General features: G+C 54.6%; 2 protein-coding genes across 2 annotated transcripts; both read left to right on the forward strand.

Moving 5' to 3' along the window:
* The first annotated feature begins 1132 nt into the window (after positions 1-1132).
* Positions 1133-8676, forward strand: LGI3 (leucine rich repeat LGI family member 3). Its single transcript, XM_003793984.2, has 8 exons — positions 1133-1556; positions 2403-2474; positions 3198-3269; positions 3580-3651; positions 3756-3827; positions 5025-5194; positions 5353-5517; positions 7298-8676. The coding sequence occupies exons 1-8, from the start codon at positions 1357-1359 to the stop codon at positions 8113-8115; spliced, it is 1641 nt and encodes a 546-aa protein (XP_003794032.1). The 5' UTR covers positions 1133-1356; the 3' UTR covers positions 8116-8676.
* Positions 8677-14202: 5526 nt separating this feature from the next.
* REEP4 (receptor accessory protein 4) lies at positions 14203-17967 on the forward strand. Its single transcript, XM_003793985.3, has 8 exons — positions 14203-14584; positions 15377-15449; positions 15817-15893; positions 15999-16119; positions 16489-16602; positions 16959-17094; positions 17223-17377; positions 17482-17967. The coding sequence occupies exons 1-8, from the start codon at positions 14553-14555 to the stop codon at positions 17545-17547; spliced, it is 774 nt and encodes a 257-aa protein (XP_003794033.1). The 5' UTR covers positions 14203-14552; the 3' UTR covers positions 17548-17967.
* Positions 17968-18828: the final 861 nt, after the last annotated feature.

The following is an 18828-nucleotide window of genomic DNA, read 5'->3' on the forward strand; positions in this document are numbered from 1 at the left end:
AAATCACATATGTTCCTAAATGAAAGTATCCATTTTACAGAGCAAAAAAGAAAATTAGAGCCAAGAACATCATTTACATTTTTGCAAATCTCTTTCACTGGGGGCTTAGTAGAAGATGCATCAGGTAGCCTCTGGACAATTCCAGGGTACTTGTGTGAATGCATTTAAATGAAAGGGCAAATAATGGCTCAACGTTGTTAGGAAAATTATTTTGACCCCAAAGACTCCCTGACAAGTTCTCAAAGGACCCCAGGCCACATATGGAAGACCCCAGTGTAGAAGGATGAGTGTGAACTTTGAAGCTGGGCAGAGTGGGCTTAAATCTTTCCTCTGCCACTTTTTTCTTCTGGAACCCCAGGCCTATAAAAGGGGATTCACATCCTCAACCCCAAAAGGTTAAGAGGACTAACTACAGAGAGTACACAAAACACAGTAGATGTGACATCAAACTTAGCTGTCCTCTTTTGGGGGAGACTCAGTTTCCTCGTTTATTAAAGGGCTGGACTGGAAGAGGCCCAAGGCGCTCCCTGGCTTCAACAGGCTGTGGCTGTGTAGTGAGAAATGTTCCAGAATTCCACACGTCCCACTCCAGCTCCCGCGGTTGCATTTCCCTTTTCAGCTCCTGTTAACACAAAGGCATATTCTGTTCAGCTGCCGGTGGAAACACATTTGAATTCAGATATAAACGCATGCAAGACTCCTCTGAAGACATGCTTGTACTTCTAACCTTGCTATCAACGTAGATGTGCATATATCACTGCAACATGCCTGTGCACTCTGCTTAGGGGATGTGTGGCCCGGTGCAAAGACATACCCGTACACTGAGGTCATGGCTCCATAATGCCAAAAGCCCCCCAAAGGAGTTTGTGCATGTGCCTGCAGAGACAGGTGTGCCCCGTGCACACTGCCTGCCCCAACACCCGAACGCGCAAGTACACGCCACACATGCACTCACAGACACACAAGATAGCTCCAGAGACCTCCCACTAGGGCACAGAGCCGTTACTCCATCCCTTGGCTATTCCCAGGCCTGGGCCTCCCCCCCGCGCCCCGCGCGCGCCCCCGCCGTCCGCGCCGCAGTCCTAGTCCGCCTAGCCCGGCCGCCCCGGCTGCGGCTCCGGCTCCCGCTCTGCGCGCCTCTCCCAAGCTGGCTCGCGGGAGCGAGCAAGGGAGGGACCGCAGCGGGCGCCCGAGGGCAGGAGGAGTCTAGCTCTGCGCGGCTGGCAGGCGGGCCCCTGGCTGCCGCAGCAGCTGCCGGTGGCCCGAAGGTGCCAGCCCGCGTGCGCGGGGTGGCTTAGCCACAGGGGCGGTGGGGCCCGGGCCGCGGCAGCCAGCGAGGGAGAGCTTGCAGGCGGCATGGCGAGGCTGCCGGCCAGGCGGGGCCCCTGGCTGCTGGCGCTATCTGCGCTCTGCTTCTGCCTAATGCTGCAAATCAGCGCCAAGAGGCCCCCCAAGACGCCCCCCTGCCCGCCCAGCTGCTCCTGCACCAGGGACACCGCCTTCTGCGTGGACTCTAAGGCAGTGCCCAGGAGCCTACCCTCGGAGGTCATCTCCCTGTGAGTGGCCAGGTCTGGCCTTGGGGGTGGGGAGGGAAAGGAGGGTACGAACATGTCAGGGGATAGAAAGCCTCTGCTTGCGCTCTTCAGAGTGCGGGAACCAGGAGGACTCCAGGGGGTCCTTGGGGCTGGACACTGCAGGCATCAGGGGACAGGTAGTCTTGCAGTCCTGCTGGTTCAGCCGCCATGGCTGGGGAAAGCAGGAGTTTATGAGCAAGAATGAATCATCACCATCAACATTCATGAGACCTACTGTGCGCAGGGGCTCCTGACTGGGGGTGGGGGTTGTTTACATGAGCATGTGGGCCCCTGCCTGTGATGTCACTGCAAGGGCAGAAGGGCTCCTCGTGTGGGAGGAGGGGGTGGTAAGTGAGCCATGCTTTCACAGCATCCTGGCACGGGGTGCACGCCTGCCACTGACCAGCCACTTGGCCCTAAGCCCAGCCTGCCTGTCACTTGCAGCAGCTGGCCTTGGGGCCCCCCTTGCCTGCAGGACCACAGAGAGGCTGTGAGGCCCGTGGGAACAGGATGCAGGGTCCCCACCTCCATCCCAGGGCCCTATCCCTCAAGAGCACCCAGCACATTGTGGATGTTTGGGTGATAATGCTGCGAGTGATGGGTGATGGAACCTTCTCTTGGCTGAGAGGGGAGTAGAGGGGAGCCACTGGAGCTTGAGGAGGTGGTGAATTTGGGGGGAGAAGGGAAAGACATGCAGGTGAGGCCCAAGGCTGAAGAAACAGGGAGTTTCCAAGACGGCAAGTACAGAAGCCACTGCCTTGTCCACCTCTCACTGCCCCGGCACAGTGATGCCCTACAGATGCCTCATTGACTTGGTTGTCCCTGCAGGACGCTGGTGAATGCTGCCTTCTCAGAGATCCAGGATGGAGCATTTTCCCACTTGCCATTGCTACAGTTCCTGTATGGATGGGCCACATGGAAGGGCAGGGTGGGCTGGGGGGATGGTCACAGGGGACAGATCCTGGTCTGGGGAGAGGGAGTGGATGGAGGCAGCCTCTGGAGATGAAGATGCAGGTGTCCTTTACTTCTGCTCCAATAGGATGTGCCACAAGGGGCGGAGCAGCCTTGAGTGGGGAGGAGCTGGGGCAGCACTGGGCAAAGAGAACTAGGATTGCACAGAAGCCAAAAGGGGGTCTTTGGGGGATGGACTTGGCTCCTCTGGAGACCCAAGGGAATTGTGTGCAGTAGCCTGGGCTGGTGCCAGAGGGTGCACATGAAGGAGTCGTCTTAGAGACAGGTGACTCCAGAGATCAGGTTTGAAGAGCTGAGCATGAAAGAGAGGGATGGTCCAAGGGTTTGGAATTCTGCTAAGTGCTCTTGGTGAGGGACAGCTATCCATGAGGGGCTAGAATGGGACAGGGTGAGGAGATGCTATGGGGTAGGGCCAGGTGCCAGCTTAATAGGAGAACTCTGTCCTTGGACAAATTATTATGAGCAGAACTCTGGAACCTTCTAGGGCCAGAATAGGCTTTTACCTGGTCTTACTGCCCACCTCTCCACTGGGGTCCCCAAGGGTGGCTACAATGCAACCTGATCTCAGGGAAGCCCAGGGCTGAGGCAGTGGGCTGGGGTTGGGGCAGCGGGCACGTCCCAGGAGCTCTAATTTTTCCTTTGTCTCCCCAGGTTACTCAACTCCAACAAGTTCACGCTGATTGGAGACAACGCCTTCACAGGACTGTCACACCTGCAGTACCTGTGTGTGGGAGGGAAAGGGAGCCCAGGCCTGGGGGTGAAGGGGCTGGGGGTGATGAGATTACTGGAAGGGGGGCTGGGAGGTGAGAGCCCTCAAGTCCTCTGATTGCAGAATCTGAGCAGAAGAAGATTCTGCTTCACCCATTCTGCCTACATTACCCTGCCTGGTGCCCTGTCACTACAGACTTGATGATGCTCTTTGTGGCCTGTCTCAGAGCTATGGGCTAGAATCTAGCCTGGGGTGTAGGAAAGTTGCTGCTTGGGGTTCTAGGACTGCCAAGCCATAGCTGAGGCAAGTTCTTGTTTCTTCCAGCTTCATTGAGAACAATGACATCTGGGCACTATCCAAGTACACTTTCCGAGGCCTCAAGTCCCTGACACACCTGTGAGTATATCACACTCATACACACCCTGGACTGAAGCCCAGCATCTCCTGTGGCCTTTGGCCTTGGTCACACTCTTTGGGTGACCCAGGGCTCTCTCTTGCAGTTCGCTGGCCAATAATAACCTCCAGACACTGCCCAGAGACATCTTTCGGCCCCTGGACATCCTGAATGACTTGTAAGACCTGACTGAGTCCTCCCTCTCCCAACTGTGCCACAGAGGGTGCATCTCAGGGCGGGGGGCATGGGAGTCAGAACCTGGGAGATCACAAGCTCTTGGGAGGCTGGGGGGATTGGGCTTGAGGGGGTCTCTGAAAAGGCAAAATTGGAGACAGTAGCCTTCCAAATTGGGGTTCCTCTGAAAATACACCTGAGATGTGTGTATGTCTTAAAAATATGTGCTTTTGGCTCGGCGCCTATAGCTCAACCGGCTAAGGCGCCAGCCACGTACACCTAAGGTAGCAGGTTCGAATCCCCAGCCCGGACCCGCCAAACAACAATGACGGCTGCAACCAAAAAATAGCTGGGCGTTGTGGCGGGCGCCTGTGGTCCCAGCTACTTGGGAGGCGGAGGCAGGAGACTCACTTGAGCCCAGGAGTTGGAGGTTGCTGTGAGCTGTAATGCCACGGCACTCTACCCAGGGGGACAGCTTGAGGCTCTGTCTCAAAAAAAAAAAAATGTGCTTTTAAACTGTATCGGTTTGTTTTTTGCATTATAAATATTATTTTTAAAATTTTAGATTAATATGAGGGTACCAACAATTTGGTTACGATGTTTGCATTTGTTAGGTAAAGTCCCTGTTGTAGCTGTGCCCCGCACTCAGGAAGTATGCCATCATATACCCTTACATTGTGCCCATTAGCTGGGAGCACACCAATCCCCCCCAACTTGAATTGAATTGAGTTTTTCTCGTGTGTGTGTGGGTGTGTATTAATTTATCTACTGGCTTCGTATTAGTATTGAGTACGTTGGATCCTTGTTTTTTCATTCTTGTGATATGTATGTTGGATTTGCTCTACATTAAAGTCCTATAACGTAGCCACAATCACTTATCATTATTGACACAAGAAAATAAAAGCCTTGGATTAGGGGAAGCTTGAAGGAACAGGGATGTAACATACAGCTGTGCAGGCTGTACATTGCAAGAGGCAACTGGCCAAAGAAGTGAGCGGGTGAGCCTACACTGTGCTGGCCAACCCTGTGCCTGCAGGGCTGCGTCCACACGGAGGGGAACTTTAATTGGCACAAAGATTCATGTGAGTGACTCACAGCAGCCTTAACGGGATCTACTTCTGGAAACCTAGAGAGGCTGGGTGGGCATAGCCCTGAGAGCCTGCCCCTCTCTGTGCCCCTCTCTGCTGCCTTTATGATCCAGGGATCTGCGGGGCAACTCCCTCAACTGCGACTGCAAGGTGAAGTGGCTGGTGGAGTGGCTGGCACACACCAACACCACAGTGGCGCCCATCTACTGCGCCAGCCCACCCCGCTTCCAGGAACACAAGGTGCAGGACCTGCCACTGAGGGAGTTTGACTGCATTACCACGGGTAGGAGATGCCCAGCTTTCTGTGAAGCTACTTGAATCCGCCACCCTGCCCTGCATCACTGAGCCTCAGTGTCAGGCAACCACCATCACCCAACAAGTTCTTCCCTTCTCCTTCTGGACCCGAGTAACGCAGGCCCCGCACACCTCTCGCCCCTGCAGATTTTGTGCTGTACCAGACCCTGCCCTTCCCAGCAGTGTCAGCTGAGCCCTTCCTTTACTCCAGTGACCTCTACCTGGCTCTGGCCCAGCCAGGTGTCAGTGCCTGCACTGTCCTCAAGTGGGACTATGTTGAACGGCAGCTCCGAGACTATGATAGAATCCCAGGTACCTGTGCCCGACCTGACAGTGCTGGCCCTGGCTGGTTCCATCATTCAACTCTACTAGAGTTCCCGTAAGTAGGGAGATAGATGAGATATGGTCTCTACCCCCAAGAACTTTCCTGTCTTTGAGGGGCGGTCAATTACATACGCAGGTAACATCCACACAGAGGTAGGTGTTAAGAGGAAGATATGAATATTATGCTCTAGCAGCACAAAGACGATGCCTACCCTGGGCAATGAGAAGGCTTCCTGGGGAGGGGACACCTAAGCTGAACCTTGAAGGATGAAGGGTGAGGGAGGATGGAAAGATGACACCCAGGTTCCTGGCTTAGTAACTAGGTGGGGCCAGGGAAATTGGAGGAGGAGGAGAACAGAGTGCCCCCCCCCCTTGGACTGGCTGTTGAGCTCAGTTTTATGTCTACTGAGTTTGAGCTGAATCTTGAAGGCTGAGAGAGATTAGCTAGAAATTTTTAAAAGGGGGTATTTTGGCAGAGGGAATGGCATGAACAAAGTCAAGATGTGCAACACCTTAGCATGAGAGTGTGTGTGTGTAAATCACACACAGCATGAGGTTTAATGTGGGAGGAGTGGGTAGACCAGTGGTTGATGAAGGCCAGGTCATTGAAAAGGTTTGAGAAGAGCATGGAAGCTTCCAGCATGGGAAAAGGCTAGGTATGAGGCAGGACACAAAAGCAGACCAGTGGAGGGACGCTGGAGCCTGGACATGGGGTGGCAGTGGGGAGGATGGAGAGATAGATTTAGAAAGAAGGATTGAACTGACACAAGATGAAACAGAAAACTTACATTGCCCTTAAAGTCAGTGTAAATAACTTTCCCCAAAAGAAAACTCCAGGCCAGGTATAGTGGCTTGCACCTGTAGTCTCAGCTACTTGGAAGGCTGAGTGGGAAGTTCACTTGATACCAGACGCTCAAGGTCACAGTGAGCTATGATTACACCACTGCCCTCTAGCACAGAGCAATGTGGGATCCCTTGTCTCAAAATTAAAAAGTAAAACAAGAAAGAAAAAAAAAAAAAGAAAAACTCTTGAGAGGATATGCTTTCCTGCAGCACGAGGCAAACATCATCATTTTGATCTTAAGAATCTACTCAAACTCTTCCTGCCTCCTCTGCCTGGCCACTCACCAGTGGGGTAGCTCCAGGAAAGTTACTTATTCTCTGTGAACCTCAGTTTCTTTTTGTGTGAAATGGAAAAGTAACAAAAAAAAAAAGAAAGAAAGAAAGAAAGAAAGAAAGAAAGAAAGAAAGAAAGAAAGAAAGAAAGAAAGGGAAAAGTAATAGGGTCCTTTTGGGCAGCACCTGTGGCTTAAGGAGTAGGGTGCCAGCCCCATATACGGAGGGTGGTGGGTTCAAACCCAGCCCCACCCCACCCTCCCCAAAAAGGTCCTTTTCAGCAGGATTAATTCCTCATTGAGATAATACATTTTTACACTTAGCACAGTGTCTACACATAAGAATTTAATAGCTGACATTATGGTTAAGCAATTAGTCGATATCTAGGGACACCTATTTTGTGCTTAGTGTCAGTCTTTATTTGAACTCTGGGGGCACGGGTGGAGTGATTGTGATACTAAAATTGATTATTAGCTGTGAAACAATGAGAAGGGATTAAGTGCTTAGTAGGTGAACTTTAGTGGGGGTGGGATATTACAGGAGAAAGCCTTGGTCCTGGCCCAAGTTTGGAGGGATCTGATCTCCTTTAAGGGGGTGGGAGAGGTTGGGAACAGAGGCCTGCCTGACGCCACCTGCCTCTATCCTGGCACAGCCCCCTCAGCAGTGCACTGCAAGCCAATGGTGGTGGACAGTCAGCTGTATGTGGTGGTGGCTCAGCTGTTTGGTGGCTCTTACATTTACCACTGGGACCCCAACACCACACACTTCACCAAGCTGCAGGACATCGACCCGCAGCGTGTGCGCAAGCCCAATGACCTAGAGGCCTTCCGCATTGACGGCGACTGGTACTTCGCCGTGGCTGACAGCTCCAAGGCAGGTGCCACCAGCCTCTACCGCTGGCACCAGAATGGCTTCTACTCCCACCAGGCCCTGCACGCCTGGCACCGCGACACCGACCTCGAGTTTGTGGACGGCGAGGGCAAACCACGCTTGATTGTGTCCAGCAGCTCCCAAGCACCCGTCATCTATCAGTGGAGTCGCACCCAGAAGCAGTTTGTGGCCCAGGGTGAGGTGACCCAGGTGCCTGATGCCCAGGCTGTGAAACACTTCCGTGCTGGTCGTGACAGCTACCTGTGCCTCAGCCGTTACATCGGTGACTCCAAGATCCTGCGCTGGGAGGGCACCCGCTTCTCCGAGGTGCAGGCCCTGCCCTCCCGGGGCTCTCTGGCCCTGCAACCCTTCCTCGTGGGCGGCCGCCGCTACCTGGCCCTGGGCAGCGACTTCTCCTTCACCCAGATCTACCAGTGGGATGAGGGGCGACAGAAGTTTGTACGGTTCCAGGAGCTGGCTGTGCAGGCCCCACGGGCCTTCTGCTATGTGCCTGCTGGGGACGCCCAGCTGCTCTTGGCCCCCAGCTTCAAGGGACAGACTCTGGTATACCGACACGTGGTGGTGGATCTCAGTGCCTAGGGGCATGCAAAAGCCTTTGGGCTCCTCAGGGTGGCTTCTGGGGGCTGGCTAGGAGCCTTCATGAACAGCAGATGTGCCCGTGTGAAGACACATGTGGCCAACCTGCACCTGTGCCCTTGAGTACACACACACCCCCGGTGGGCACAGCATACCCCATGTGCTGGCCCAGGGGAGGCACTTACTGTCTCTATAGTCAGCATGAGCTCCTGTAAACACGCAAGGCACACCCAGAACCCTCAGCACCTGTGTCCTCCATCCTGCCTGCAGGCTCCCTCGCTCTGCTGCCTTCCCTACACTCTGCCTCCCTGCCTCATGCATATCATGGTGCCAGTGGGCTACTGGAAAGAGGAGGGACTGGACCCTCCTGTTGTTGAGTGTCTCCTTCTGACCCTCCGGGCTCTCTTGTCGGTGCTCCGGGCATTTGTTTACCTGCTCATGTTTCCCACTGCAGCCCATGGCTGTTCTGGGTGCACTCACGCCTGCCTGCCCCTGCTGCACACACTCGTGGACTCTGACGGGTACACTCAGTTCCATATCTGTCTATACTCCCTTGCTGTACACTGCACATAGAGGGACTCACTCTGTTCTCCTGCCTCTGTGCTTAGAGGGGCCGCAGTACCTGTCCCTCCTCCATTCACCCCCGTGTACTCACCCCACAGCTGATAAGGATGGGGACAGTGGTGCCAGCCTCAGAGAGCCAACATGGCCTCCTGGGGGCAAAACCCCTCTGCCCAAGGCAATAATAATGACAGCCCCAGCAGATCCTGGGTGCTGTCCAGTGCTGGCCATCTCTGTTCTCAGTGGAGTTTCCTTCATTGCCCTGAATCCCAGGTGACCTGAGGCCCCCCTCAGCTGAAAACCTTTTCGCTTTTCTTTCTGTAGCTGTTGCATCCTCAGGCTGGGACCATCCCCTGGTTCCTCCATCTTTGGGATGTGGCCTCTCAGCTGTGCTGGCTCCTTGGGTGGGTATAAGAGTTAGACAAGTTCAAGTGACGCGAAGCTGCAAGCGTCTGAGCTATCTGCGAAGGTGCCAGGGGTATATTTGGCTCCTGGCTCTGCAGGAGCACAGCCTTTCAGAGGATGGGGTGAGGGGCCTGTGGGAGGCACCCCAGGAACTGAACTGCTACTGCCCTCTGCTGTCTGCTGGGCATGGACTGCTCTGAGACGCCAGGCTGGTGCAAAGGGTGCCCAGATTGTGTGTCGCTCCTTGTGGCAGGGCACCAGGACACTGGGGGGCAATGCTGTGATTCACTAGCTTCAAATAAAAAGTTCCCACCCCATCGCCGGCTCTCAGGTGTCATCAGAGTTTTTCACTGAGAACACAGCTAGGGTCTGCCCTGCTTCCTACTGGGGGGTACCTAGACCCTCTTCCTCCTCAGAGAAGTGGGTGCCCCCACCACCAGCTGGGGCTGTGGTCAGGAGTTCATGGTGATGACAACTCAGATGCTGGACCAGTGTGACAAGTCTTTGCCACCTGGAGTTGAGTCACAGCCTAGGTGTTCCTTTCTGTAGATTACAGTCTTGGGACCCACTAAGACTTGTTCCTCTGTTGGGTCAACTCCAACGTGCATGGCCAAAGACAAGTCCTCTTACCACCAGGCCCCAGCTCCTCAGTTGGACAAATCTCTGTCATAGCTGCCACCCTCCACCCTGGGTGAGGTTCCTTGGAGTCCTGGGTAACATCTTGGTCCCTTTTCAACCCATTTTAAATCAGCCACTGAGTCCTCTCTATTCTTCGTCCCAAAGGTTTTCTTAGTGGGCACTTTTTGGTTTTGCCCTTTCCCTGGCACGATCTTTGTCCAAACCCTCCCCCGTCATTTTTATCCCGGGCCCCTCACACTCCTCCCTGCCTACTACTTCTCTATCTTTCCTAAAACATATGTCATCATGCCATCCCTGCTCCAGACCCTGCCTTGATTCCTTGTTCTTCTCACAACAAGTCCTTGGCTCTCTGCCTGACATTAAGGTCTTCTGGGACCTGGGCCCACCTTACACACCCAAGCCCCTGTGGGCAGTCACTGAGAGTGGAGTCAGGAGAGCCCATGGTGGGGGTTGGGCAGGCAGGGGGCAGACATGGGACCCAGGGCAGAGCAATGGCGACAGTCAGTAGGAGTGACAGGGCCTTGGGAAGAGCACACAAGCACTGAATGTCAAAATAGGGTATTAGGTCAGGCCCGGTGCCTCATGCCTGTAATCCTAGCACTCTGGGAGGCTGAGGTGGGTGGATCACTTGAGCTCAGGAGTTCAAGACCAGCCTGAGCAAGAGTGAGACCCCAGCTCTAGTAAAAATAGAAAAATTAGCGGGGAGTCATGATGAGCACTTGTAGTCCTGGGTACTTGGGAGGCTAAGGCAAGAAGATCACTTGAGCCCAAGAATTTGAAGTTGCTGTGAGCTATGATGATGTGATGCCATAGCACTCCAGCCTGGGCAACAGAATGAGATCCTATCTTAAAAAAGGGGGGGAGTGTTGTTGAACTGTGGGACCCCTCTTCTTGTCAGCCTTTCTCCCCCATGGACTTGAGTAAATGGAATCCTTTTGCAGCCTTGTGAGGGTCAGTGACAGTGTAAGGGACGGAAGATGGAAACAGGGGTGCTGGTTGTGTGACCCTGGACAGGTCATGTCCCTTCTCTGGGGACTTTTCCTTTCTAGGGCTCCTTTCAGCTCTCACATGTCACAAATGCCCTTCATTTCTCTGCCCTGCAGGTAGCACTTGTGAGCTCAGCATGGCCTGGGAGCTCTGGAAGTTCACAGACAGCCAGAAAAAGAGAGAATGGGGGCCAGTGGTGTACAGTAGAACACACACTGGGCTCTGGAGTGTAGATAACATGGGTGTGAATTTGAACACAGTGCCTTCACTTGGTGTGAGATTTCAAGCGAGTCAACTAATTTCCTTGAGCCTCAGCTTCTCTTGTAAAGGAACAAAACTCATTTTTTGGAATTCTGCTTCCGCCAGCTTATTAGCTGGGTGAAACCATCTAGTAACATTCAACTGAGTTACTTAGCTCATTTACGTCTCAGTTTTCCTCATCTGTAAAATGGGTATCATCAAGATACCTACCTAGTAGGGTTGTCATGAGATTAAACACATTAAATATATGTTAATACATGTAAGGCCCTTAGAATAGTGTCTGGCATATAATTGTTTTTTTGAGACAGAGTCTCACTCTATCACCCTGGGCAGAGTGCTGTAGCTCACAGCAACCTTAAACTCTAGGGCTTGAGCAGTCCTCTTGCCTCAGCCTCCTGAGTAGCTGGGACTATAGGCACTTGCCACATGCTCGGCTAGTTTTCCTATGTTTAGTAGAGACAGGGGTCTTGCTCTTGCTCGGGCAGGTCTTGAACTTCTGAACTCAAGCAATCCATCCACTTTGGGCTGCCAGAGTGCTAGGATTACAGTCATGAGCCACCAGGCCTGGCTGGCATATAATTATTATATTGGTCTATAGGAATATAGGATATACAGATAGAGGTGGTTCAGAGAAGGGTGTTTGGTGCAAGAGGAGAAGGTTAATCTTTGGGGAGAACTGCTGTCTATGGATGGGGGTTTCTTACCCACTCTTGGTCTCAGAGGCGTTATGCCCTATATCTTACCTAGCCTTAGCTACCAGCCAACTGGCCTTGACCACTTCTCACAATAGGCGACTCATCTGTGTTTCCCTCTCCTCAAGCCACGTTCAAGTGCACTTCGTCTAGAGCAGAAGTTCTCAACGTATGGGTCGCAACCCACAGGAACTATATTAAAGGGCTGTGGTATTAGGAAGGTTGAGAACCACTGGTCTAGAGGGTACCCCCATCATCCTGGGAAGGCCTGTCCTGCTTTTGCAAGTGGGAAATGCGCCCTGTCATGTGCCTGGGAGAAGTTGTCAGGGTTGACCTTTCCAGATACGTTGGCACTCTGTTGCCCAGAAGAAAGACAAATATCACTTTGACAGCTGCTCCCCCTAGGAGGGAGCTCCTCCAAGGCGGGGGAGATGTTTCATTCCCTTAGTCTTTGAATGTCCAGCTCTCTGCTGTATGCCTATCTGGTCACCTGCCCTCAGGCTCTCTGTGTGTCCAGAGAGCTGCTTAGCAACCCAGTGTAACTGGGTGACTGTGTCAACAGCTCCAGACCAAAGGCTGCAAGAGGCAAGGTCCACTTACTCTGCCAAAGCCAAGGAGGACACTTCTCAGCTGCCAGACTCACCTTCCTCCATGCTAAGCCTGCTGTTCTGAACAGCAGACCTCAGACAGCCTGTCCCTTAGATTTCCCAAGCAGAGGCATTGGGACCAGGGGTCTCCATGTGAGAACATCCCAGCTGTGGGCTTAGGGTGGGCACAGGAGAACCCTTCCTGGGGAACAGGATTAGAGAAAGGCCTGTGATCCTGGGGCCAGGTGTGTGGCTCCAGAGGGCAGCAGTAGGGAGGGGCAGTTAGTTCTGCAGCACGCAGCAAGGACCTAAGGTTTATATGTGCAGTCACCCCCTTTCCTCTCCTACAACTCCCTATTCCTCCCTGAGCTGGTCCCTATTCAGTCACACTCTTACTCCTTCCAGAAGACTCAGGACACTTTTCACCTAGAGAACAGGATCTGTGCCTAGAGATGGATGGTGGTTGGACTTTCCTAGGGGATCCTCAGCTGTTGGCATTTCTGGTTCCCACACTGTGTTCGGGGGGCTGGGTGCATGTGTGTGGGTGGTTAGGAAGGGAGGAGACTGGGGCTTGGGGGAAGTTTCTCCTGTGGGCTGGTTTCACTGTGAACTCTCATACCCAGCAATACCAATAAAGTTGATGATAATAATTAAGACCGCATAATCGCCGTGTGTGTTTATTTATCCCCTAGAAGCCTGCTTTCCCTGGCCCCATCATTACCTATTCCATCCTTTCAATAGGTGGTGGGTGTTTTAACTACGGCTCTAATAAAAAGCTGTGTTTCCACCCCCACGTACCCCAACAGCTCTGCTTCCACCCTTTCTCCAGCACAGGGTGGTGGGAGACACTGTTGTCCACATTTTCAGAGGGAGCAACTGAGGCAGTAAGCTGAAGATGTCCCAAAGAATGAAACCCCACACAGCAGCAGCAAAGTTGGCTTTCTTTTTAGGGCCTCCTCCTTCTTTCAGGTATCTGCCTCCCTCCCAGCAGAACTTCTCCAGTTCCATGTCCCCCACCAAGGTCACTCACTCTCAGCTGGCCACTGCAGACCCCTCAGAAGACTGATCAAGGCAAGCATTTAGCCATAGCCAGCAAATACCACAGGGTGACGTGATATTTCCTAAATGGCAAAAAGGATCTTTGTAAAGATTAGGACCCTTGTACCAAAATACATAACAAAAGGGCAATCACTATTATTAATGAGTTGTCACAGGGATACAACCTATCCCAGGGATATCTGCGTTCCTGACTCAGAGTAGATGGAATTTCAAACTTCTGGTGAAGAAGGCTCCGCTGGGAGCTGGGTTGCGGTATCCACAAATCTCAAGTCATCCCGACCACTTTGCCCAGGTGTGAGGGCTCTGGAGAGGTGTCACGGGAAGAAGTGAACCCCTACCGCCCCCTATGGGGACGACGAGTCTCAGGTTCGCTCTCCCCCACTCCCTCCTTTCTCTCTTGTTTAACGGCGTCCTTGAGAAGCTCACTGATCTGGGAGACTAAGTGGTGTAAGACCCGGACTTCCTTCCAACTTGCTCCACAGCCTGCGGAGGGGCGGGGATCCCCACTCACCTCACGCCCATTTTACAGAGGGAATATTGAGGCTGGAGGGAAGCATTAAAGAGCCTCGAAAACTCTGGAGTACGGATTTTCTTCCTTCTCCTCCCACTTCCCCACTCCCCTTTTAGTGGCAGCCGGGCACACCCTAGGAAAGGTGGACCCCACGCACTTGGCCTCTTTAAGGGGCCAACCTATGACCGCCCAGCAGCGCCCTCGCCCCGCCCCCTCGAGGCCGCACCGCGCCTGCGCAGCGCTCGGGAGCGCAGGGGTTGGGCAGCACCTAGTTCCGTGCAACTTTCAAGTGAGTTGCAAACTCCTCCCCGCAGGCGGGCGCGGGTACTCCGGCGCGTTGGTACCCCGGCTACCCGTACGAACAAGGCCGGGACCTCCACCTAAGCGCGAGACCGGTAGCAGCGCCTCGGCGAGGGTCGAACGCTTGGTTCTCCGCGGCAGGAAGTGCGGGACGGAGCCGTAACTGCCCGAACGGCGCGGCGGCGCTCACCTGCCAGTATCCGCTCCCGAAGCGGCTTCCTCCTTGGTGGGGCCCTCAGTCCACTGGCCTTCTATCTTCCAGGCTTCCGGAACTGCGGAGTAGGAGTCAGGGGGCAGCAGCTCCGCCTCCGCCCGGAGGCAGCTGGACCGCCCCTCCGGTTTCTGCACTTCAGGGATCTTTCCCCCATCCCAGCCCTGGCGTGAACGTCCTTCTGGACGTCTTCCTGGGGTTCTCCCCTCGTCCCCAAGGCTGGCAGGATGGTGTCCTGGATGATCTGTCGCCTTGTGGTGTGAGTACGGCAGCCCTCAGCCCCCCTTCTGTCCGGGGGTGCCATCTCACCCCTGGGGTGGAAGCTGGGAACGTCTGGTGGGGGTGGGAACTTTCTGAGTCCCATTATGCTTCCCCCCGCCCCGACACTCTCCGCAAGGGTTAACGGGCATGCCACGCGGGTCGTAGGTGTAGCCGCCTAGGGTCCCCCATTCCCGGGTCTCATTGGCTGAGTGAACCCCTTCTACGCACGCGCACATAAGTGCACACAAACACTGCAAACAGATGTACAGGGTGGAGGGCCACAGGCCTGCCGGCAGCCCCTTGGCAAACACAAAGCAATATGGCACGTTGTGGGTGGAGAATGCAGGTGCCTGCTTCTCATCTGAGCTGTCACATGACTCACCACCACCCTGGTGTCACCCTCCTCACTCAGTCCTGCTCTTCACCTCTGAGTACTCCCAACACCTAGCTGGAATATTTCTGTCTGCAGCCAGGCAGTGCCAGGCCTAGTGGCCCTGGGCCTGATTGCATGCCCATGGAAGGGGACGGTGTGGTGCTCTCACCCACTTTGTGGAGTGCCTGTGCTCTCCACATGCACCCATGGGCCACTGGTGCAGGCCTGGGCAGGCTTGTGATGTTTGTAAACAGCAGGATGGGGTGGTGGCCTCTAGGGACTGACTCAAGGCACAGGTTGTGCAAGCTAAGCAGGAAAAACAGGGCAGACACGGCCACCTCGCACCCCGGTGGGGGTAGGCAGCCCCCTGGATGGGGGGCATGGTGCCCCTCATGCTCCCCATGTCTTCTCTTCCAGGCTGGTGTTTGGGATGCTGTATCCAGCTTATGCCTCCTATAAGGCTGTGAAGACCAAGAACATTCGTGAATATGTGAGTTTTGGAGTGGGGTGTGTAATAGAACTTGCTGAGGTGGGGAAGGTCTGAGCTGGGCTCCACCTCCCCCAAGGGCATGGTCAGGTGGCACATCCTGAGTGCAGTGGGCAAGAGGAGGATAGGGCCTGTTCAGGTGGGTGTGCATGGAGGGCAGGCTGGTGGAGTGTCTGTGCAGGGGCTCATGGGTGAAGCCATTGTGGTGGGCGCAGGAATGAGCAGCAGTGTCCCAGAGCCTCCTGTCCAGCCAGACAGTGGGGGAATGCAGCAGTGAAGCAGAACAGGTTCTTGGGAATCTCTGGGCTGGACCAGCTGGGCATGAGAGTTGGCAAGCTGTGCACTGACCTCTGTGTGCTCTGCCCTGCAGGTGCGCTGGATGATGTACTGGATTGTCTTTGCACTCTTCATGGCGGCAGAGATCGTCACAGACATCTTCATCTCCTGGTATGGGTGCAGGGGTCAGCAGGCTGCAGGGTGGGGGTGGTCCTGCATTGCCCTGTCTCCTTGGTTCACTTTGCTGCCCCTTCCCCCTGCCCTGTGTTCTGACAGGTTCCCTTTCTACTATGAAATCAAGATGGCCTTTGTACTGTGGCTGCTCTCGCCCTACACCAAGGGAGCCAGCTTGCTTTACCGCAAGTTTGTCCACCCATCCCTGTCCCGCCATGAGAAGGTACCCCTGGGGGTTGTGGGGAGGGAGGCTTGGGGTGGGCATGAGGAAAAGAGCCCTGGACCTGGGTGCTCATCCCAATTTTGCTAAGGTGCAGGGCCTTGACTGGGCTTAGCCTACCTCATCTGCTGGGCTAATCAAATGGGGGTGTGTATGGATGACTTTTAAGGCTGGAACTTGGTTTGGGGATGGTGGGGTGGGTGAGCAGTGAGGAGCCCTGCCCTTGGCATGTATTCTGGGCCCAGATCTGTGGCTTCTGCGCACTGGATGGGGGTGGGCTAGGAGGCATGACAATCACGCCTTCTTAGGGTCTTCAGAGGGAGAAGGACTCTGGCTGTCTGCCTGAGCCCTCTTCCTCCCCTGGGTCTACAGGAAATTGATGCATACATCGTGCAGGCCAAGGAGCGCAGCTATGAGACCATGCTCAGCTTTGGAAAGCGGAGCCTCAACATCGCCGCTTCAGCTGCTGTGCAGGCTGCCACCAAGGTGCACTGGTCCCCAGCTTTTACCCATTCCCAGTGCATTTTGGGCCTGTCCAGCTTCTCTGCCAGGGAGCCCAGAGATAGTAGCTGGGAGCAGGGGTGAGAAGGAGGAGGTGTTGGCAGGAGCATGGAGCTAGAAGTGCAGACCTTCCTGGCTCTGACACTGAGCATGAGCAGTTGGTCCCCCTCTCTTGGTCTTGGTTTCCTGTTGGTACCACAAAGGCACGTGGTCAGAAGGTTGCTGGGTTGCTTTCAGTGCTGAGTCCCAGTTGCAGTGATTAGCTATGGCAGGCCATTGATTTCCCTGGGCAGCTTCCCTGCTGAAGCCCCTTCCCCTAATAGCTTCTCCCTCCCTCTCAGAGTCAGGGTGCGCTGGCTGGCAGGCTGCGGAGCTTCTCCATGCAGGACCTGCGTGCTATCCCCGATGCCCCTGCCCCCACTTACCAAGACCCCCTCTACCTGGAGGACCAGATACCCTGCCAGAGGCCACCCATTGGTGAGTAGGCAGAGGACCTTGAGCCATTCTGAGAGCATGGCATCCCCCATACAAGTGTGGCTCCCTCAGAGCTAGAGGAAAGCCTGGCCCCAGGTCTTTGGCTTTGCCCCAGCCTGTCCTCCACACAGGGTACTGTGCAGGAGGCATGCAGGACAGTGACACAGAGGATGAGTGTTGGTCAGATACTGAGGCAGTCCCCCGGCCACCAGCTCGGCCACGAGAGAAGCCACTGAGCCGCAGCCAGAGCCTACGCGTGGTCAAGAGGAAGCCACCAGTGCGAGAGGTCAGCTGTGAGAACAGGATAGTGTGGGGGAGGACATGGGAGAAGGAGGGCCCTGCCAGCTCTCCAGCTCACGTCTCTCATAGAGCGCCTGGTATCTCCCCCAGGGTACTTCACGCTCCCTGAAGGTTCGGACGAGGAAAAAGACTGTACCCTCTGACATGGACAGCTAGGGGCTTCAGCGCCTGGCCCAGTCTTACCTTGTGCCCTGCAGGGTGCCTGGGGCTACTTGGAGGGACGTTTGTCCTGCCTGTGCCTGCTGCCTTGACGCCAATCCTCCTGGCTCTTGCTGATGGTTAAGGGCCAGGGCCACATGCAGGGATGCACCCACAATGTACCAAAGTAGCCTGGGCCTGGGGTTCTATTTATTGCCTTTCTCAGACCTCAACCTTCCCCAATTGTGGGATCAGAGCCCCTTCCGGACCTTAAACTCCTGAAATTGAAACCAAAAGTCCACCCAGCTCTGTCCATTCCTTCCTGTCCTTCAAAGTACTTGACAGCCTTTTCCAAGGCCTGGTGTGTGTGTCCTGGCTGTGTGTTTTTCGTTGATGAATGAGGTCAGGTTTGTGAACATTTTGTTAAATAAATATATCAAAAGTTCTGTTTCTCCTGATTTGTGTCCATACTCCTCAAATCACACAATGAAATAGCCAGTTCCCATGAAGGATGAGGCCTAAAGGAGTCCAGTCCTTTGGAGGAGACAGCGCCATCAACACATAGTTGCTATGCAAGGAGTGCTGTTATGAAAGCTCTAGGGAGTTCTGAGAGCACAGGCCAGGGACCAGTCCTGAGGAGGCAGAGATTGGGCCTTAGCAAGAGGGTACAATTGTAGAGAAACCAGGGGGAGGTATGATGTAAGGGGGCTCAGGCAGCATGTTGGTCCCATGGGGATGCTGGAACATTGCTCAGACCAGGCCTGGAGATACTGGGGAGATTCCACAAAGCACTAGAGGCCTCAAATTCTGTAGACTTGGGTAGCAATGGGGAGCATTGCACCTCTGAGAAGCGGCCAGCAGAGGGCAGCAGCTGCCAGGATCTGGGCTGCCCCCAGCTTCCAGGTCAAGGTGGGTGGGGCTGGGAGACTGGCCAGAGCCTCACCCTGTTGTGGCCTGGCGGAACTCTGGCAGGCCTCCTGTGGCCCTCCCTGCTGCTTGTGGTCACTGGTCCTTGGCCTGCCCCATCCCCGGAGTCTCCTCTGCTCTCCTAAGACCCAGGCTCTTTGCCTGTGCTGGCTGCAGTCCATCCCCTACTCTAATCCCTGGGGCAGCTGCTGCCAACTTTGCCCTCCCTGCTCTCGGGTGCTGGTCTCACCACAGTGCCCACCTGCTCCCCTCTCCCACCTGCTTTTGATTAAGCAAAGAGGTGGGTGAGAGTGTGGGACTAGAAGAGGGGAAATGGTATGCTAACCTGGAGTGGCCTGAAAGAGTCTGGATTAACTCTTGGTGTGGGGATTA

Source organism: Otolemur garnettii, unplaced genomic scaffold (assembly GCF_000181295.1).
Source record: "Otolemur garnettii isolate 467f Iridium unplaced genomic scaffold, OtoGar3 scaffold00074, whole genome shotgun sequence".
In the NCBI taxonomy this organism is placed as follows: Eukaryota; Metazoa; Chordata; class Mammalia; order Primates; family Galagidae; genus Otolemur; species Otolemur garnettii.